General features: G+C 38.9%; 1 protein-coding gene across 7 annotated transcripts in view; it reads left to right on the top strand.

The window, feature by feature from the left end:
* Window positions 1-22,922, top strand: part of nrg2a (neuregulin 2a) — an 86,552-nt gene that overhangs the window by 31,308 nt on the left and 32,322 nt on the right. For 6 of the 7 annotated variants that reach the window (XM_081615539.1, XM_008427063.3, XM_081615538.1 and 3 more), the window contains exons 2-3: window positions 13,045-13,210; window positions 14,435-14,553. In XM_081615539.1, coding sequence (XP_081471665.1) covers window positions 13,045-13,210; window positions 14,435-14,553 — 285 coding nt within the window. Of the gene's footprint in view, window positions 1-557; window positions 977-13,044; window positions 13,211-14,434; window positions 14,554-22,922 lie in introns of those variants that run through there. The other variant, XM_008427062.3, reaches the window with a different exon arrangement.

Here is a 22,922-nt window from a genome sequence, read left to right as displayed (position 1 = left end):
CCTGATCGTCATCTTGGTCCTGTCTGCCTTTCATCCAAAGTGCCTCCTTTGCTCTTTTTTTTTTTTTTTTTCAATGCTCCAAACTGTCTAGACAAAACATCAAGGCTAATAACGCTTCTTAGATTCAAGAAAGATACAGAAAAATATCACAATATCAGCGTAAAACATGCTGTACCTGTTTTGCACTCTTATTGCCGCTTGGACAATAACGACAACCGGCCAGAGGCGTCAGTGAACAGAGAACCCCGGCGTGCTGAAACTCGCCCATCGTACCGGCGGAGGTACTGACAGATGAGCGAGGAGGTGAGGAAGTGCAATTTTGAGCAGCAGTCCTTCATAGATTGTGATCTGACATTCAGCACCTCGCACACGCATATCCACAGAATCTGCGCTCCGCAAATGGGAACCAGATGTGAGGCTGCTCTGGGACCCCGACATCATCCTGGCAAGGGCAGGTCGTCTACAGGCTTATCTGGGTGGGGTGAGCAGCGCTAAGAGGGGTGGGGGGGATAACTTAACTGGTCTCATTTCGCTTTTCTTCTATGGGTCAGTAGAGGGGAGAAGATGCTGCCCGGGATGGCGAAACAGAGCTCTCCGGAAGCACTGTTGTGAAGTTGAAGATTTATGATCAGATTCCTTGGGACACCCTCTCCGTCTCTGTCTCCACGCACGGCTTCAGGATCTAGAAGATCCAGTAATAGAAGGGTTGATTGCCATCATGCAATGGGGAATGCTTTTCTTGTTCCCACCCTCTTCCCTCCCTCTCTGTCAGAGTTGCTATCCTTGATCAGTGCAAGTCTATATAGGAGCAGAGAGACGCTCTCACAGCTTCAGAGAGTCTGGTGGTGCCCATTTGCCACACGTTTCCAAAAAGGACTACCATTTGACTGCAGCATGACAGAACCCAAGAAAAAAGACAGGAAAGGGAAAAAGAATGGGGGTAAGAGAGGACGAAAAGACAACGATCCCACGAGAGGTAAATAAAATTTAGTTTCTGTGTTACATGTTTAAACTTGTGTATGTTTACAGCAGAGAGGAACAGTGACGCAGAAAGAGACTCGGACAAACAAAAGGGCAAGATTAAGATTGAATTACTGTATTAGGAAGGGGAAATTATAGCCTTGTTTTGTAAAAGTTGCAGCCAAGTTGTCACATGAACTTACCTTCCAGGAGCCAAAGACACACAGAGGCACTTGCTTTGGCAACTCTTTATTTAAGCAAAAATGATAGACCAAGTTAAAAAGAATTCAGATTTTAAAACGGTTGAACAGGACACCTAAAAACTTGCTCACAGTAGAGTTTTAGCAGCCCACGTGTTTTATCCCCTATCACAGGGTATTAATTGAAAAGTAATGTCTGTGTGACAGCAAACCCTGCGTCATAATGCGCTGTTTGACAGGGTTAATATTTCAAAGGTTGCTAAAGTGTTTTCACTTCTCATTTTAATATTGAGTGTGCCGTGACTCATCCAGCATAAGAGTCGGCACTTTTCTTTTTTGTGCGTGTGCCCTAAGCTGATTTAGTTTTACACACAAAAAAAAGAAAAAGAAGCTGGAGACCTGTTTGTATTTCACACACACACAAGAGGTAGAAATGTGGTTGCTCTGTAGTGAGTTCAACAAGCTGCAGCATGTCACTTTAGTTTGACCTCAGGTCATGGGGAGGCCCAGCCCCCATTTTAGTGACACTTTAAGGACAATGGCTTGATTATTACTGTAGTTTCTACTCATGTCATTCCTTGCTTGATCAGATACTGTCTCTTTGAGGGTTCATCTTGATAGACATTTTGTACCTGGTGATGTCACCCACGTCAGCCTCCAGCAGATAAAGCCAGAGATTAAATGGGATGTTTTTCTCTAAATCCAACTTTTTTTCTGTCTCTTTTCTCTCTCTTTTTTTTAGCCTGCTAGATGTTTCAGTTTCCTTCCATTATGTAAGCCAACTACTGGTGATCTGGCTTGTTTTATTGTTTTAAACAAAGTGTTGAAATACTTGCTGGCTGTCGGGCTAGATTTGAGCGCAGCCTCTAAACTTGTGAAATACACAGCTTACAAAATTCATCCTTTTACAAACAGCCTGAGAAAGGTCAATGAGTTTATGATCAAAATGGTTTATTTTATGGAAGCGTTATCATGCAAAAAAAATTGGGTGTCTTTATAGGGGCCTATTGTTTAAAACAAAAAGTATGATGGAAAACCTTTTTCTGAAGCTCAATGACGTTTCTTCAGCTCTTCATTAAACATCTGACTCTTGATTAAACAGGGTAATTAAAGCTGAGTTATTTGGACAGACTTATTGGTGTTGGTGCACAAAAACTTCTATATGTCATTGCATGAGAAGCCACCTGGGGGCAGTACAGCGACCTTGTTGAACAATCTGGTTGTCTTTTCTTGTGCAAATGAAATAAAAAAAAATCTGTATTCGCGCAATGTATTTCCTTTCACTGTTGTAAGTGCACCGCAGTCTGGAAAATACATGTTTATTCTGCTGCATCAAGGTCTCAAATAATAGTTTAACCAGACACATTTTGGTGCATAAGCATTGTGATTTTTTTTTTTCTTTTCGGAAAGTTGATAATCCTTAAAATAGCAATGTATAAGTGTGAATTCTAGCTGTGCATGGTGTAACTAACCGGGCTTTCACATATCCAGATTCTTATCATTTTCTCATATTAGCGTTTCAATTTTTACCTAAATTTGTTGGAGAAAGGTCACAAGTCAGTTTGACTTGGTAGCGGAGCGCAATATTAAACATTAACCTATATTAGTTTTGATTATTTTACACGTCTTTGTTCTGTGAAATCAGTTCATACGATGCATGCCGTTTTATGATTGCAGTATTAATGAAAACTGTAATGCAACCCTTTATTTTTTCATATGCAACCATAACCGTGTATTTACATTACCAATGTGTTCTTTTTAATCTGACTTAACAGCTCATGATTTATTTTAACAACTGGTTTAGGATGAGAGCGAGACATAAAAATACCAATTAATTAGTAACTCCAACTTAGACTGGCACGATGAAGGTGTGTAGACTTCCTCCTCTGCAGTTAGCCTATGAACACTTTTGTCTTCAAAAGTGTTCAGGTTACGTGTAAAAAGTTATTTTACAAGTAAATATAACTGCAATGTGACTGACTTCTCTTACTTCTTACCTCTGAAAAGTAAGCCCATCATTCGTTTCCTCTTTGTTTACTATTTTTGGTCTTATTCAAATTTTAAACTACATGTGCTCTTTATTTTCATAAAAGCCCTTTTCACTGTTGTGCTTGTGGCTTTATTTAATAATAATTTTGGACTCTTGCTGGTAAAAAATCAGAAAGAGCCAAAACTAAACCTGGTTTTCTTATTTTATCTAATATATACATATATAAAGATACAGTAGATATAAAACATATGTTACTTATTTATATTTAATTTTCACTTAATATATATATATAAATAATAAAGTTTATTTATTACCTTCTAAATTCTAAATTTCACATAAATTATACGTTATAATAATTTCAAACCTTGCACTTGGCCCATTTAGCTCCTCCAGACTAGCGGCAGTAGCAATTAGCAAACAACCTGGTGGAACTGTGCATCTGCTGAGCTTCTCATACAAAATACTTAAGTGATATATTCAATCACTGATGATGGTTTTTGAAAATATATTGTTTACACTGGTGAAAGAGGATCATGCAAATGTACAACATTTTGCTTAATGTAACCTGGGTTGGAATTTCACTGCTGAAAAAAAATACTCAATACGAACAACTTGTGAAAATAAGCAGACTTAATATGAATATGTGTAATTTATTTATTTTTTCATTCATGAACTGTTGCTTTTCGTTAGTTCACACTAGCTACTTTTAACTAATTAGCCAACAAGCTAGCTAAAACTACCTAACTCATTAAAAAAATAAGACAATAATTACCTATTTACTTCAGCCAATACTCCAGCGCTCAATTGAAGTTATATTTGAACAATTTTCCTTCACATGTTTCCAAATTGGCCAGCCGCATGCTAAAGATGTAATTTCAAGATGACTTTTGCATAGATGCTGCGGTATGCGGCATAATTTGAAGTTATACAATATGCTGTGTGGGCATGTGCATGTGTACACGTGCCTGTCTGAATTAGGTGTGTCGACCTATAATTGTATGTAAACAGGAACATTCTGCCGAAGCTGTCAGTCGGTGATCAAAGAGATCAATATGGTGTTGGGAGTGTGAGACGGGTTCGTCTTCTGTTTTCTTGTTTGTTTTTTTTTCCTTTTTTGCAGAAAATCTTTTTTCACATTAATTTCAAGACATCCTCTTACAGCAGGTGTTTCTTAAAGTAAGCGCCCTTTAATTCAAGCTGATATCTTTGAACCAAAAAGTGTTGATGTGTGCCATTTTACATCTGCTCTGTTGTTACATGATCATTTACTGTCTCATCTATCTACTTTAAGATAGCTGCAAAGCTGGTAGTTTTTAGAAAATGTCAAAAAAAAAAGAACAAGTTTAACACACTTTTACAATGGAAGGCCTTCATTTTTTAAGACTAGTTAGTGGAAGAAAATTGCACCTCAGCAGAAGAAAAACTAAGCACCAACTGTAATTGGATATCTTTGCAGTCTTCCTGACCTATATAAATATGCTGCTCCTGTTCGTGATGTTATAATTCATAATCGTGCACCTCCCACCTATCATATGTCAAGACAAAACGCAACAAGTTTCTTTCTGCGTGGATGGGTTTGCGTGTGTAGCCAAGGATTGCAATAATTACTCAAGGAAGTAAGGACATGGCTGTTCATTTTGCGCTTGTTGCTTTTCATCATGTAGTAATACCTACTGCACCTTTAAATTTATGGTGGTGCTGTTTGAATTATTCAGCAACAAGTCAGTGGAGGCAGCAGCCAGGATTGCTTCAAACTATGTCAGAGTTATCTTACGTTTGTTTCTCACAAGAAGAGGATTTTCCACAAAGAAAACAAACCTAGTCCATCATTATGCCTTCAATCTGTGACACCTTCTAATTCATTTTTATTTTAATTCATTCTTTCGAATGCCACTCAGGTGTGTTCATTAAAAGAGACTGGGTTTGAAATGTGTCCTATCAAAAAGTCTTTTTCAGGCTGATTTATGTGAGATATTCAGATTAATTCTGATCAAATCTTAAATTGAACACAAATTTTAGATGACGGCAGAAGATGTAAAATTTACTCCTTGTCTTTATGACGATACATAATTCATATAGTGTCTGTTTCTAGCAGGATTCAGGTGTGACTACAGTCAACACTACCACACTGTCAGCAAAGACACATTAATTGTAATTACACAAGGACTGGCAATATAGAGTTTAAATACAGCAACAGAACATTATCACCACCCAAAGTTTAAAACAAAAGTGTAAATAATTGTATAATTTCTTTCCAATCAAAAAAGCAATAGCTTTTGCATTGCTGCTGCTAAATAATATTGAATATTACAGATAATGTTGTCTGTGACATTGATTATTCATTGACAAACCAGCTGAGGATGTTGACAGTCAGTCATTTCATGTAAGACAATAATAATAATAAAAGAAAAATGAAGTTTTGCTTCAGTTGCAAGCACTGAAATAGTCAGTAGCACGTAAAAACTGCAGATGATTTTAAAGGTGAGCTAGCCTGCAGTCTGCTTAACATACAAACTGCTGCAGAATTATGGAACAATATCTGTAAATTCAGAACAGCATTAGCTTATGGTAGAAAGTAATGTGTGGCGCCCTTTAATTTCCAGTTTGTAGCTTTCCAAGTAGCTGTGGCTTTCCTCCAGACTCCACCCACTCCAGAACTTTCTCTGGAGTGGGTGGACACTCCTCATTTTATTGGGCAGTGTCACAAGAGTAGGAGCTTCTTAAAGAGACAAAGGCCCATTTCAAGGCTTTAGATTAGTCAAAAGTCCTATTTTTGGTGAGACATTTTCATAACAACTGAAGGTAACATGGTAACCTTACACTAAGGCACTATGTATCTGGAAAATAAAAAACTCCCTTTAAAGAAACTTAAAACCATTAAAGTGGTATAATGAGAACTCAGCATAATAAACATAGGAGACACTTGTTGAGCTTTTGCACCATGACTCTGGCTTTGAATTATTATTTTTTAAATGACTGGATTAAGTTTACTCATGTCTGGGAAAATATTTATCGGATGTGCTGACATGTGCAAATTTTTTCCTGCATTCAAATGCAACTTTGGAAACTTCTGCTGCATCAAGGTAGAATTAGGATTCAGTCCATTAAAAAAATAAATTAAAGTTTAGAAGTAAATTTTGAAGGAATAGTGTTACATAGAGAATAGCAAACTGCTTGCCAAAGTAATAACTAATAGTTTGTGAGCTGCTGGGTGGCCAGCACTGTTCTTTGGATCTGAAACGGCCTGAGTTGAAATTATTTCCAGACTTATTTTATTTTATTTTATTTTTTTGTATGGCATTTGCATGAAATCTCTGTGCATGGATACGTTTTCTCTGGGTACACCAGTTTCCTCCCAGTGTCCAAACACATTCATGTTTGGCTATTGGTCACCATCTCTTGCTGACTGATCACTTGAGCTGGGAACCAAACTGTTAGTTAATAGAGATGATTACACAGCATCATCATCTTGATGACCCACCACAGAGTTGAAATTAATACATTTAGTTACTTTTGTGGTTTTCTGTCTGTAATTTATAATTCAAATTTGTAATGTACAACAAAGAAACATTTATGTCAGGATTGGCCGATTGGTCATATTTGAACTACTTGGTATCGGCCTCATAAGGAAAATGTGTAACAGTGCTGTTAGGACTGGTTTTTGACCAATGTCAGACCAAAATGGTACGTTGGTGCATCCCTAGTTATACTCCAAGTGAAGAACCTGGATTTCAGTCACTGAAGTAGATTATTAAATCTGATTTCAGTTTAAAGCCTGATAAACTGAGTGTCATGCAGACTGTTTCAACACCGCCGAGTTTTCAGCGAGGTAATATTGGCATCATGCAAGTGCAAACAAACAAAGATGTTTATCCCCTGAAAACATCAAGTAACCATATTCATTACCAGCTGAAGTTTGTGCCGACATGTTTTGAGTACTGTGGACCGTTGCAAACAGCACGTCAATAGTTATTTGAAATACAACGAGTGAAATGGTCTGATTAAATTAAACATCGTCCAACACGACTTGTCAAGATTTTTGGCTCCAAACAGCTTCTTATAAACAAATATAACTCGGCTGGCCTGTTTTTGATCTGAGATCACAAAGTGAAGGAGATTATTATTTAGCTTTTCCTGTTGACTTTCTTGGTTATGATGGGGTGATTCATCTCTCTTTGGCATCATGGGTTAGGTGTTGAACACAGGGAGGGTTTTAAAGAGACAAACTAAAACTGTAGATTGAGAACTATGACTTTCAAGCAACAGTTCACACCTTACATTTTGCCTCAACCCCTGAACACATGATATATTCACATTCTCTGTTAAAACCTAGATTTGTCCTTTAGACATAAAGGACAATTGTCTATCATGTAACAAAAAATGTACTAGGGAAAGTATGCATGTATAGTCTGATAATGTATGAATAGTTAGACAATTTATTGATTAAGCTTGTCTACCTAGCTCAAACGTGCACAAATCTCAACTAATACACAGTGTTGGCAATGATGTATCCAATACAATTTTACTCCAAAAGGTTAGAAGTAGGTTTGCTGTTTGAATTTGTCCACAGCTGAAACGTTTCAGTGCAGGATTGATAATAATTTGGGGGATCTCCGGATGGTAGGTAAAACAATCCCAAGAATGTACAAGGTCCTCACTTTGTAAAAGCAGATTTGGCTGGATGCTATTAAACTGATCTCTTTGAACAGATGTTGTGTTACAGTAACTAGTGTATGGCATCTGAGGAGCATTTCCACATGCAAACGGCATACCTCTGGCTGCCATGCAATGCGGTTTGTCTTTTGACAACGTGCAGCGAGGTGACATAACACCGCAGTAATCAGGGATACTTTGTATGGGGGGAAGGAAAAACACAAAGGCATGCCTTAGATTCCTTCCCTAAGCTCCTGGAAATGAAACAGAAATGTTAACTCGATAATAAGGGTAAGGCATTGTTAATATATCAAATAACTTTGTTTTTGAACAGCTATGTGGGCTGAGATCTCCAACTGTTACCCAAGGCATGAGCTGTTGACACGCCAGATAGGCTTCTATTCTCAAATTGGGTTTTTATAGTCCATGTCTGCAGCTGCCCCTGTGCTTCAAAAAGAGAGAAGCGGGCTGTTCTTGGGGCCACGGTTTATCATCACTCCTGCACAGTTTTTTCGTTGAGGATATGGAAAAGGACTTTGTGGTTACATTGACGACTTGTTTTCATCAAGAGCTGATCGTAGCATAGTGCAGAAACCTTATAGGTAATTTCAGACATTTTAAGAGTGAGGTTCTGCCACATTATTTACCGGGTTTGTTAATTTACCTGCAGTATGAAGATATCAGTGAATAAGTCCTCAAATTGGCAGATGGCTAGTAGTGGCCATGTTCTAGGTAGCTTTAGCAATTGACAGAATCTGATAATTTGTTTAAAATCTGAAAATGTTCACATCTATGGAATGTATTGCTAACTTAATGAATATTTACATTCTGATTTTACAACTGTTATTACGTTTATCACTGCTGCCTCAGTTAAACGGCTTTCTGTGCTAAAGATGGTTGACTTCATTTAGTTGTCTTCATATTACTATTCTGAGGTCACATTGTGTGAAGTTGTCACCATCATTTGTGGCTGCAGAAATAATTTTTAGATGTCTACAACACCTATAAAATCACCATTAAAATCCATCTTTGAAGACGCTGCATAAATTCGAGTCTTATTAACTATGTACATTTTACTTACAGATTTAGAATGGAGTGATTTTGAGGATGAATGGTGTGTTAATGCTGTTAAATATGGAAAACCAGATGTGAGAACAGAGGTACGTCCCACTAAAATAACATACCCTGTCTTGATAGAGTGGAACACTGTGAAATCCACACCCTTGATCCCAATACTCATGCTTGATTCAAACTGGGAGGAGATTAAAACCAACACTCGCACTTGAAAGACCTGATGTTTCACAAAATCCGTTTCATTTCATGACATTTATACCTGCGGAACATGTTGTTTTTTTTTTTAAATGGCCACAGTGCAAGAAAGAAAATGGCATAAAAGCAGCTTTTAAGTTGTCTTGCTATCTTGGTGTTAATGGTTTTCATCTGTTGGAAGAGAGCATTTTCAGTCTGAGTTGTGTTAAGTTGCTAAAATACAAAATCTGTCTGATTACTTCTTAGCCCTCCACAATTTACTTATTATGAGGGTCAGTTTTCATCTTTCTACTATAGAGAAGGGAAATATTTTGATAACTCCTTAGAACTTCACTTAAAAACCTTCACTTGTTCTTTTATTTTGTTAGATACGTGTACAAGGGGGATTAATTTAATGATACTGATCAACATCTGAAAGCTGAGCAGATGAAGCAGCACATCTGGCTAACTGGACTGATGAAAAGTAGAGTCCTGTGTTTCTGTTGCTTCTCTTGCCAAGGACAAATCTTTGCTAATTCTCTTGGCAAGGACAGACTCATGTCCAGACATTTTTTTTTCCTTTTCCGTATAGTCTGTGCAACCTCATTCTTGCAGCTCTCTGACTGACGAGGCTTTCCTCAGGCAGTATGCACGGGTTCAGTCTGGCACAGTTCAGTGTGTGTAGATATAAGCAGAAGTTCAGTTTCTCAGACTTGGGTCGGCTCACGCAGACATTTCTAAGTTCTGCTCTCCGAGATTTAAATATCTGCAGAAGACAGTGACTTTTCTAAGCTTTTCAAACACCAGACCTTTGCAGATGCTCTTACAGAGTTATAGTGCGACTAAAACAGTGCTGGTATATTCCTTTGGCAAGAGTAATGTAAAAATTAGGGGTGGGTCAGTAGGGTAGACCACAGAATGCTGAGCACTGTTTAACATCAACTCCCATGCAGTGCATTAAATTGTTAAACAGCTAAAAATCTTTATGGCTCAGTATTAGACCTCACTTCTAGCTATCAATAAACCTGAAGCACTTTCAGAGTTGATGTCAAAAGGCAATATGTCGTATATGTTCAGCCCATATAATGTTATGACTTTCAGCAGATTTGCAGTTATGCTTTGCTGAATTAATGGGGGTTTTATATTTCCAAACTCTTGGGACTTCAAAATCTTGAAGCAATTCCTCGAGCAATTGCACCACCGATATCTATCTTGAGACCGAAAGCTCATTAAAGTTTCAAAGTGCTACATTACAAAAGTACATCTTGCCTTTTCCCTGCCTTGTTAGATTCTTTGTCTTTGTTTTCCCCAATGCTACAAATATCATCAGCCACATTTCCCAGATGCATGCTGTTTGTAGATAAAAGGCCCTTGTCTTAATGAAAACAGGATAATTTTAGCAACAAAGTGACCGCTATAAAGCTAAAAATGGCTTGTTTCCATTGATCTGCGTGCTATTTTGAATTTTTTGATTTGCAAACTGATCTATTTTAAACAGAGGATGTGCTATCTTCATTAATATACCAGTTTTCCTTGGATATATCCAGGCTGCTTTGCATTCAAAGATTTAATGCATATTACTTTTCAAACTTTGTGAATTACATTAAACACAAAGACTTATTGAAGCTTTTGCTGGGGTTTAACATGGTTAATAACATGGTTATTTCTTTTATCAGGAATAAATGTGCTTTCCTCTGGTACTGAAAGCAAAGAGATGCTTCTCTCGTGAATATTAGTGCTAAATGCAAAACATGAGACATACTTAGAAACTTAAACACTGCTTTACAAAAAAAATGTATTCTCCTTGAACTTTTCTACATTTTGGTATTACTGCAAACAGCAAAGTAAATGATTAGTATTGTCCTGAAATGTTTTAGTTTCAATCTTTACTCTGATGCCCTCAAATCAAATCAAGTGCGACCAAATAACTTCAGCAATGTCAAGAAGAAAGGCATTGCTGAAACAATGCCTTACCCCTACTTCTATTAATTACTGTCAGAACTCTCAGTAATTACTTGTAGGACTTCTGAATGCTAAATGTGTTGGAAAAGTAGCACTGTATGCCATAATAAACACACCACCTCCACAGTCAAATGAGGTGGTGGCAGCTTCATGCTGTAGGATTGCTTTTCCTCTGCAGGAACAATGAACAGTGACATGGATTGAGTTGAACACAAAAAAGCACAGCTGGAAAGATGTAACCCATAAGAGTTGCAGCTCTAATTGCAGTGACAGATGTTTCTATAAGTGTTGACACAGGAAGGTTGAAAACATGTGAATGTCTCACCTCTCAGATTTCTGTTTGTGAAAAGTTTTAATAACTCGGTAAAGTATTTTCTTTCAACTATTTATCACTTTGTGCTTGTCTTTCTGGTCAGATCAAATCAAATGGAAACATCTGGTATACATGTAAAACATATAACTGCGAACATGCCACCCGTACTATGAAATGTGGTGGTGGCAGCATGATGCTGTGGGCATACTTACCTTTTTGCAGGGACAAGTTTCCAGCAGCTCAGTGACCCCATCCAAATAAACAAAGTCTTCAGTGCAAATCCATGAGATAAAATGAACTCGGTCAGTATTTACTCAGGGGGCTAAACACGAATGTAAGCCTCACTTTTCAGATGCCGATCTGCAGAACATTTCAAAGACGAGCATCATTTTCCTCTCAGCAATTACGTTTGTCTGTCATACAAAATATGTTGATATTTGTGGTTACAACACGACAAAATGGGAATAGCGTAAGGGGATTAAATACTTTTGGAAAGCACAGCAATTCACTGTTGTAAGAGTTCCTGGCATTTACATTTGCAAAAGTCTCCCAGGTATGTGACCTCTCGAGAACTGATGATTTCTTCAAATCCAGTAGAAGATTATCATAATGGCTGTTTTGTCATAACTCACTTAAGTGTTTAAAATGTTCACTGACGGAGGGGAAAAACGTGTCTGAATACCTCTGTGAATGCTAACTGAACATTACCCTAAATCTATCACAACTGTCAACCTAAATCCACCAAAACGTCTTAAAAACTGCAACATCATTGGATTTTTTCTTTTTTTTCTCTCTTTTTTGGCTCTGCGCAGACATGTCTTCTTTTAATAGGTCAGTGAAGTAGGACAGTCTCTTAAAAAAAGAGGACAAGAGGGGATAAATTTGGTGCAATGCTATTTCCGTGCCCAGTTGTTACCTGCGTGAACTTCATTTTGCTTGTCATGGTTTGTTCGTCTTCATTCAAACGTCGTCTCGGGGAGGTAACTGCAGCGAGCAGCTGTAATTTGCAGGACAGCACGGTGCGGATTGTGCATGAAATCGTGAATGTTACTCATGGTTATTGGAGGCGATGGAGGATGTGTGTGTGTGTGTTTGCGTGTGTGTGTGGCAGGGGCCATCCCCGGGCTGACCCTTGCTCACCCCTTTTCTTACCCCACCTAAACATGTGTGCAGCTGTCAGCTGACATGTTGCTGTGATCTTTGTACGTATTTGATGATTTATGTTGGGCGATCATCACAAATATGGTTATCATAGAATGAAAGCACAGAATGAGTGTTATGATTTAGCATGTTTTCTTTTCCCTCTCACAAACACAACAGGCCAGTTTTACAATGTTATAACTTTTCTTATTTCCAGATTGACTTTAATTGTGCGTGATATTTGTGGCTGCATATTTTCCCTCCTCAGCTGGTGGATGTTTGCTAAATACTGCCTCAGGTGTTTTTGTAGCAGTAAAGCCAGAGTGAATATGAGCATGTTTATTAGTCCAAGGCGAAGTTGATGATGTCTCCAGTGACCACATCTGGAGGTCACCTGAGAGAGCTGTTGGCTCACTCCATTAAGAGGGGTTACTGGCTCAGCTCCTGTTTCTCCTCTCTCCCCCTGTCTCGTTTTGTAGCAAACCATGATTCATAAACCAGAAACATGTTTTCTTTTTGTTACATTGCATTAACACTGAGGTTTTTTTCTTCTTCTCCTTCTTTTTATTCCATCTTAGTTGTTGCTCCAAAGTTGAAACCGATCAAGAATCCCATCGTCGTTGGTGAGGGAAGCAAGCTTACGGTGAAGTGTGAGGCCACAGGAAAGCCTGTCCCAACCTACAGGTGGTTTAAAGATGGCAATGAGCTGACAAATAGTCGAAAAGTCAAGATCAAGTCCAACTTGTGAGTACAAAGAATCGTTTTCTCATAAGCCAAACACTGTCAAGAATGTTATACTTTGTCTGCAATTGATCTTCTTGTAGTCGGCCACCATCTAATAAAGAAATTAGACAATGAAAGAATCAATAGAACAGCCCATAGACTGTGACGCTTCACTTTTTACACTACAGTTTAATCTGCAATAACCTTCATATTTTTTGTTCATATCTTCTGTTTATACACCAGTGGTGTTGCACCACCACCTACCTCCAAATCTGATTAAAAAAACTTTCATCTTCTATGTAAATAGAAATAAGTGTGACAACAGCTTAAGAGTTTGCAAAATGGTACATAAACAGCTAAGAGGTTTTTGAGATTGGAGCGTTATTTTTAAAACACTCATTGTTGTCTTTGCTTTTGGATCCTCCTAGGCCAAGCATTAGCTTGAATCCAGTAGCTTTGCTTAGCCTCTCTTGAACTAGCCATTCACTTCATACTCAGCCTCTTAGATAAGTCTTTAGATTCAGATAATTAGTTTGACCCCTTTTTGATTAGCTGTTAGCTTCATTCTTTAAAACTAACTAATCTGGATTTATACACAATAAAGAACACCAACCCAGTTATGCGCTAAAGGACGTTAGGACCTACTCCGAGGAATATGACTTAACCTCACTTCAAAAATCCTGAACTATGTCTTTCAGAAAACATTTTACAGTTAGTTAAAAGCTGAGTTACTAGTTCCAGTAGTTTGTAAAAAGAAGTCTTACCAAGACTTAAATTAGTGTAGAGGCCATATAATGTTGCTGTCGCCAGCATCTGTTTTGTAATAAGCTTACATAACTAAGAGAAGCAGCTCAAAGGCATTTAGCATAAAGATAAAGAAAGAAAGACAGCTTTTCATTGTGCTTAAATCCTGTAATTTCTCCTTTTTGAAGTGGCTAATGGTGAGCTAAAGTTAAACATACTCACTTTGAGGAGAAAATACCCAAAATAAGAGCTTACATTGACAATATAATAGCAAAGTCTTTATTGATAGTAGAAATGTAAATAAGTTAAGCTGCAAAGGAACATGTTAGGTAACCTGGGTGCCATACTGAAGCATCATAAGTTAGAGATGAGCGTGTGCCATGATCGCTCTTCGGCCTCTTTGTCTCTCTGTGTTCCCACTTGTTGTATTTCCATACCTTTTTTTTTTTCCTCCCTGCCCTGATTCCCCTGACTCAGCTGTGCAAGTGTTGTCACCCGCAGGAAATCCTCCAAAGTCCAGATCAACAGAGCGAAACTGGAGGATTCTGGGAATTACACGTGTGTGGTGGAGAACACGCTGGGGAAGGACAACTCCACTGGCACCGTCAACGTACAAAGCAGTGAGTACCGACTCCCGAGCAACAGGCAGAGCACCGCAGATGCGCTGGCGTTGTTGTTGTTGCGGCTGTTCTCTTGCCAATTAAGAGATCTGACAGAGTCCTCTCAAACAGGCATGCAGGGATAGTAACATGCATGGAGAACAACTGTCCACACATGTGGTTTTGGCCTACTATTCAGTGGAAAGGAGCATTATACTTGGCAGTGAGCAACAGTGAAACATACCGAAAGTTTGTCTGTTTCAAACAAGAACAGCAGCTAATTAATGGGAAGTTTCAAAAAGGAGTATGGGATAGAAGTTAATGGGATTGTTTGGTAGAGATCGATGTCTGTGAGTTTCAGATTTTCACAAAGCGCTGCAGCAGATGAAAGAGTTTTGATAACAGCTGCTTCCATTTGGTGAGGTGGTGAGTTTGCCTTTGGTCCAAGAAGTGTCGGGAAAGCTCAAGGCTGCTCTTGGTAGCTTTTATTTTTTATGTGGATTGGTCCAAAACAACATAAGAGTTGAAGGAGTCTCACCTATAGATCTTCTGCTTCTTATCAAAAAAGAACATGATGGGTATTGGATACAGATTGTTCAAAAAAGATGCTGCATTGAACTTTCTGTGCAAGATGAAAACATATCTGTGCAAGTTCTGGGAAATGCACAGAATATCCACATTGCCTTAGAAAATATCCATATTTATTCATTTTATAACTACAGACTTTGCTGCGTTTTAATGGGATTTTGTCTGACGTGCATAATTATGAAGTTAAAACAAAATAGTCAAATCTAAAATTTGTGGTAAACATTTTCATTCAGACTTGTTTACTTTGTTACCACTGAAGAATTCCCATGCAACAAATTACGCATGCAATCAAGCTTTTGGACGCCTCCCGACTGTGGTTTAATGTCGGTGTAAATCCATTTTCTCTGAAGGGATAAGTGGTTTGTTAGAAAACATTAGTGGAGACCAAGGAACACAAGATGGGTTGGAAACAAATTTGTAGTTTGGGTAAAGCCATGTAGAAGACACAGCAAACATCTGGAAGAAGGTGTAGTCTAAAACTGAACTTTTTGACCTGCAGGCACGATTATGTTTTACATATTGTTGGTTTATTACATAAAATCCCACTATTATACATCTAAGTCTTTGGTTGATTTTTGTTGACATCCCACACACCTAGAGATATATAGCTGCTGAAAAAAAGACAAAAAGTCACCCGGGGCTCTTGAGTTACACTTAGTGTCCTTGTAATCACTTTCAGGCACAATATTCATTCCCCCTTCTTTCTTTACATTAGTCAAGGCCACCGTTTTAGAGCTATTGTTTAGCGTTTGCAGTCTTAAGCTTGAGCTGCATTATTAGAGTATAGCTGCTCTTCTCAGAGAAAGAAAAGCGCCCATTGTGTTTGGGAAAAACAGAGAAGACTTGATATCCAGCAAACAATTTTTGCAGAAAAGAAGCCATCCATCTTGTGTTTTTAAATCGGCTGCAGATTGCCTCTTTTATTTCTCTGACATCTAAAAAGCTTTAGCTGAGTTTTATGAGCGGATCATGTGACTCCTACTTTATGCGTACAGTGCGACACTTGGCTTTGTCCAGACACGGTGTCTTATTTCTCTTTCCCAAAATCAATGCAATATTTATGCATCCTTCTAAGACATACTGTGCTGACATTTATTAAATGTTAATGTCATACAGGTAAGTCACAGCACAACAACCATGTTTATTGGAAATTAAAACAAAATGGGTTGAATCATGCTCTGAAGCCTCAGAGGTTGGAGGATCCCTGGTGGCAGCACCTGCTTGTCTTCATATTGAGTGAAAGCTCAAGAGCATGTGATTGGTGGCCCATGAAACTCTATATATGATGATCTTAGCAGGCTGAAATCCTGGCGATGCAGAAATATCAAAGAAAATCTAAAATTACAAAGCAGTGAGCATGTGGGCTTATTCCCACAGTAGCCATAATGGAGAAAACATGACAGAGCAGCATTATGGAACAGTGTTTTCACTTGCAGTGCAGACGATTTAAAACAAGTCGAACAGGATATCCTTATGTGTAGCGCAATGTATGATAAACAAGAGCTGGCGACTGGTAGAGCAGACGCCAAAGCAAAGGAAAAAAATATGTTTCGTCTTTCTTATTCACCATCTACAGCATATCTTCATGTACAAGCATCCCTGTGCTTTTCCATCTGTCGGCACGGGCGTTTCTTTAAGTCGCTCAATGGCGGCAGAGCTGTCCTCCTGCAACGCGCCCGGGATCACTGGTTGTATGTCACGGTTTGGTTTGTCTGTGTACGTGTGGATGTGTTGGTTCACCGTTCCTTAAAAACATCCCATTGTACTCCAACAACACGCCCACTTCTGTCATGCTTCAGGGAAGAAGGCAAGACGGGGCGAATCGGGGGTGACACGTCTATAGGCAGGTCTGAAGACTTCGCTCAGGAGATGTACTCTAATTATCCATAACATTATAACTACCCAGCAAATATTAAGACAGGTTCACTTTTTGACTTTTAGGCATCACTGACTCGATGAGACAAGGACTCCATTAATCCTCTGAAGCTTTGTATTCATCTCCAGCTCCCGTTTAGCCCGATTTCCTTAAATTGGAGAAAATCCAGCGTAACCTAATGAAATCAGACGTTATCTAATTGATAGATTAGATAACTTCAATTTGTGTACAGTCATGAACAAATGCCATCAAGAAGACAAAGGAACGCCGCAAACTGATTAGTGATAATGTTCTGGTAGATGATAAAACAGTAACCCAAGGTGTCGAGTCAACCGTATTCATGTGTATTAGTGGCCAAGTCAAGGTCTGTATTTAAATCCCACTGAGAATCTGTGCACAGAATTACAATATGTAACAACAGGACCCTCCATTCAATGTAATTTCTGTTTCTAGATGTATGAAACAGGTGGAGACGTACCTAAATGAACTGCAGCTACACATGCAGCGAAACACGATATTACAAGGCGTTGACTTGGGGAGGTGAATACAGATGGACAACACTTTAAACCTTGCATCACCTAAGTGATCAACTTTGTGTTAGTCTGTCACATAAAATCTCATTAAAACACACTGACATTTCTGGTTGTAATATGACGCATTTAAGTACGTTTGTACGGCACTGTAACACAAACTTTTTCAGTACTTAATTTACATTAGCTATGCTACTGAGTACAACAACATGGGCCAATTGAGGCTTTGTTCAGCCTGTTGCCAGCTTTCATTTCTTAAACAAAAATCTTCTTCTTTCGATGGCTTTAGGTAAGCCCCGGCCTTCGCAGGCCGGAAACATCCCACAACAGCTGCAGATGTTGAGATGCTATGACTCAGCTCTTTAGGCATCAAATTTTGGCTGTTGCAAATGTCTCCCCTGTAATCCTTAGCCATTTTTTTTTTCCTGCTTTCAGCACATCATCTTCACGGACAAAATGTCCACAATGTGCCTAAACTTATCTCTGTTTCTACTGTAACAAAATAGTTTTTTTTTTCACTGTCTGCTTTCACAACGTTGTGGCTAAATATTGTATTTCTCTAAAGAGGAATGTCGCTGCGATTACAACATGTGGTTGCGAGGCTTGGGGTAGTTGTTTAGGGAAAATGACACATTGCCGTTAAAGCAAATGTGACCAAAGAAAGGTTAGTTGGAAGCTAAAAGCATGGATTTATTAAAGATGACGCGTAATTGATTAAGGGAGTTTCTATCCATCCTGTTGGGTCAGGAGAGAACCGGCTGTTGTGTTAAAGGGCTGCAGTGGAGCGCGCTTTCCTGCTGCAGTATGTTGCCAAAGCAGCATGTAGCTGCAGTATTATCTGTGTATGTGTGCCTTCAAGTGAGGGAGAGCGAGAGGGAGGGGGGTGCAGATGTAGATGGACAGGGGGAGCAAAAGAAGAAGAAGAAGAACAGAGCGTGGATAAAGGGAGGGGAAAACATGTAAAACGAGGGAATGCATGACAGAAAACAGACAAAGCTATTAGTAAGAGCAAGAGAGATATTTATTACTTGTGGAAGGAGAATAGCAGAGCAAGAAAAAAAAAAGGGTGAAGAGGAGGAAGATGTGTTAGAGTGCAGTTAGCGGTTGCAAGCTTTTTTTTCTGCTGTATCTGATGTCAGCATTAGGGTGCAACAGTGTACCTCTTTTCAGAGTGTGATGTGCGTTTTAGCCAAACCTGAGCAAAAAGAAAATGTTAAAAATCTCTTTTCTATTTTTTTTTTCAATAAAAAAAAAAGAGAGATCACAGATTAATTTTAAAGCAGTTTGGTGCAGCAGCATCAGTTCGACTCGCAGCGTTACCTACAGTTTAGCACATGGCTGTGCCTGCATGCTGCTTGAAACCAGCACTCAGCTCCACCACATGGCGAATCCAGGCCACCACAACCTACTTCTGCAGAATGCACAGACTTCCTCAGATGAGCATTTGTGTGTGTTTTTACTTCCATATTTGATAGTTATTATAGAAATATATGTTCATAGATTTTTTGCAAAGGTATTAGGCAGTAAAATAATACGCGTCTGGCACGGTGAACATAGCAAAAGCATTTTTTATCAGCGTGTCTGAGTAGCACTGAAGAGTGATGACATCTGAGTTGACTGAAAAAAAATTCCCAAAAGTGAAAGTGATAGTTGGATTTGATGCAGTATTTTCTAACTAAAAAACATATAAGACATTTTCACTGATACAACACTTTACAGCTGGCCACTGTAACAATATTTGTGCAGCAAGACAAATGTAACAAAGTCTGCCTCGGACAAGAAAAACATGCCAGTTTTCCTCAGAGTGAACCCCATCTCAGCATTTGAAGGCATGCAGTATGCAGTGGCTTCATGCCAGCGGATGGAGTTTGCCAATAATATTGATTGATTGGACTTGTGTGGGGATTTTGCTCATGCCTCTCTGTTGGACCAGTAGAAGAGAAACATACGGTGATTAAGTGCCAGTTACTGAATATTCTTCACAGATGGCTGAGATAAGGGTTTGAGTTTCTTTCTTTTTTTGCATGTGTTTCATATTTAAAGGTACAGTTTTGGCTGCATTTATTCCGGATTTCCCCCAGGGGCGGTCCACCGTGTTTAAAACATGTTGACATTAAATGTAAAATGTGAATTGGTAATTATACGTTGCTGGAAGTCATTGTTGACTCCCAGTAGCCCAGTGGATCTAATACTGTTCCCATTTGTAACAGACCCAATGCATATGGGAACTAAGTAGCTGGTTTAGGCCCCCCAGACCTTCAGGGGCCCCATAAATGCTAACATTTTAACATAAACCACAGATATAGAATTTTAACATTTGTTTATTGAGAATGTCAACACTGTTAAATTTGATCTATTGATTTCAGCATAGATGAATTAAATGAATTTAAATTTAAGATTTCACAAAAGGTCTTTGTAAAAGTGCAAAGAATAATCTTTGTAGTTAGATTAATTGTTGTTGAACTCACAGCATTGGTGAAAGCCTAATGCTGTGAGTTTAGTCTTTGAGTTTGAGCTCTGTTTTGTTCACTAATACATCTCAGTGAGTTACAGTTATCACTGATTGCTTTTAAACTTGGCCAAAGCAAAGACGCATGCAATCCGGGGTCACTGGTCTATAAAATAAGCTATTTTAAGCAATTATTCCTATTTTTTTTCATAAAAACCAGTGATGCTTAGCCTGGCAGGGCCACGTTCAGCCTGGCGACCCGCCAGGTTTGTAATACATTGGAGGAAACTCTGTTTATTCATTTGAAATGAGGACCCTTATTATTATCAGTAGTTCTCCACCAGCAGTATTTTAAATGTCATCTTTTAGTGAGTTTGTAGAAAATTGAACACATCCTCTAAGAGGTAGAAGACTAAGAGCAAGTAAAAAAAAACCCTGTTATTTTAAAGTAGGAAGTTTATTTTCTGTCTACTAAATATCTTTGATGTTATTTTTCAAATTGCTATTTGTTGTGATCCCAAACAGTAGGACTAAATAATACACTTTTATAGTTTGATATTGGTTCAAAATTTCTTTTCTCCAGTTGTCCACCCAGTTGTGATTTTAAGGATTTCGCAAAAAGGAAGAAATTTGTTCTTTCACGCAAGGTTGCAAGGACACATTTCTTTCATATTTCACCAGAACTCATGTTCAGAGACCCGGGGAAGTCCTCAAAAGTCCCTCCCACTGCAAAATTTGTCAGTCTAGTTACCACACCAACTTTAAACTTCTAACTAAAAGTTATACTCAAATGTTGGGGAAGTGGAGATTTTTGAAAGTGTAGCAATACATTTCTTGAATATGTAGCATTTTAGTTTGAAATCTGCTAAAATGAGACAAAACTCAGGTCTGACAACCTTTTAGCATTTAAGCTCTCTAAAGATTGAATCGCTTTTCTTTAAAGTTTTTTTCATTAAACCGTGAAACACCATATGCTGTTGTCAGAGTACATTAGAAATACTTTTTCCTTTCAGGTAAATGGAACGTTGTTTGTCCTCTCAAGACATCTCAGTAACAATTGCTGCCATTTAGCAAGTGCTGGCTTAAACTTCATCCACGACCCCCAGTGTAGACGCCCGGGGACCATTTGTTGTCCATGTGGTCTGACCTCTACCCTGTAATCAGTCTGGCATGGTGAGACCTGCTGGCCCTCTGCAGCGCGGTGTAGTATATCATCAACTGTTTTCTACAGGGCCAGCTTTGAGAGGCAGCAGCAGTCAGAGTTTGCTTGTTTCCACGTGGCTTCAGATTAAGGCCTCCATTTATCCTGCAGGCCGCCGTGTTGTGATAAGCGCTTGCGAGGCAGCCATGTGTCTGCAGGCTGCAGGTCACATCCTTGGGGGGTGCTGCACACAGCTCCACAGAGAGGCTGTGTGAGCGTCCAGGAATGTGTTGATGGAAATCACAGCTGAACATATGATTGCTCCAACCTCAGTAGTCATGCTGAGGCCCACTAGAAACAATTTGCACGCACCGGGACCCTCCTCTTTACCCCCAGTCACATACACACATAGATATGCACATGTATGTTTTACCTCTCCGTCCTGAAGTAATGATTAACTAATTCACAATGTCTTGATAGTTTTACGGTTGAGTGGAAGGAAGCTCTTTAGCGTCTTTTCCACACCGCAGTTTGGTTTATTTGGCAAGCTCACTGTGTCATATAACGTCACACATCCGTAATATTTGAACTTTATTCGCGGGTTTTTTGTTGATATCCTGCAATGTTTTTGTGTAACACGATTAAAAAGAAATACAGGAATAACTTTTGTCATCAAGCAAAACCAAAACTGATTTTTTTTTTCCTGTTTTCTTCCAGTAAATCTGAAGCTCTGTTTTACGTAAGCGAAACTGTAAGCACTTTGACTAGGATAAACAACAACTTCCTTCGAACCTACTATGTCACCCTTTAGCCTGCGTGCGTAAAACAAAACTTACTCACTTGTACCACGCAAACAACAAGATAAACTCGACTCCAGTGACGCTAGAGGATGTTAGTTGTGGCCTTGTCGTAAGTCAGTCAATTGTATTGATCGCTGTGTGTAAGAAGAAGCAGCAGAGGCCGCCCATATCTAAGAAGAGCAGCTCTTAGCATCTGCCAAATGATTTGTATTTACAGCCCACCAGAGGACACCTCGTCAGGCTCTGTGGACGAAGCTGCTGTGCTATTAGTCATACCCACTTTTTCCAAATAATCCTAAGTCTTGAGTTCTGGATAAGAATTCCTGTTTGTGCCAGAATCCCAGGTCTTTTTCAGCTGGAGTCTATACCCAGAGGCAGAATCTGGTCCAGGAGAGATGTTGTAATCTAACCGACAACATTGCAACAAAAAGATTGTTTTTACATGGGTCACTTTACCTTTAGAATCCTCCTGATTATCTTTACTTTGTTGAATAAATAGAAATGAATGGAACTGATCATAATCTGAGCATTTAGGACTAAAAATAACAAACGTCCAAAAGAACATTTTTTTACCATATTTAGTTTTCTGTGATTGTCAAAGCAAGCTGCGTCAAAGATATCGTCCCTAGCATCAGCTCACTGGTCGAGGGGTGGTTTGTTTCCGATAGTCATGACAGTTTGCACTTATCAGAGTTCAAGCCCTTTTTTTTTCTTCTCTCTCTCGAGATTCTCAAATCCAGCCATTTCACCCACGCCGGCGTTTGTTTTTGTTTACCGCTTGGACCTTTCTGGAAATCTGGGCAGTTTCCAGAAGTGTGGGAGGATCGAGAGTAAGTGGAAAAATTTATGTTTTGAGCAGATGAACACCTCCAGTATTATAAATACCAATCATGCGCTGCAGCAACATCGCTGAACTGGCAGGCTGCAGACTTAAACTAAGGCGACTTGATACTAACCTTAACCTTAAAAAAAAAAGCAGTCTTCAAAACTTCTCATACACATTAAA

This window comes from Poecilia reticulata, chromosome 14, assembly GCF_904066995.2.
Source record: "Poecilia reticulata chromosome 14, P_reticulata-male-v2, whole genome shotgun sequence".
Taxonomy (NCBI): domain Eukaryota; kingdom Metazoa; phylum Chordata; class Actinopteri; order Cyprinodontiformes; family Poeciliidae; genus Poecilia; species Poecilia reticulata.
Note: the sequence above shows the minus strand (reverse complement) of the source record. Positions and strands in the feature narration are given on the sequence as shown.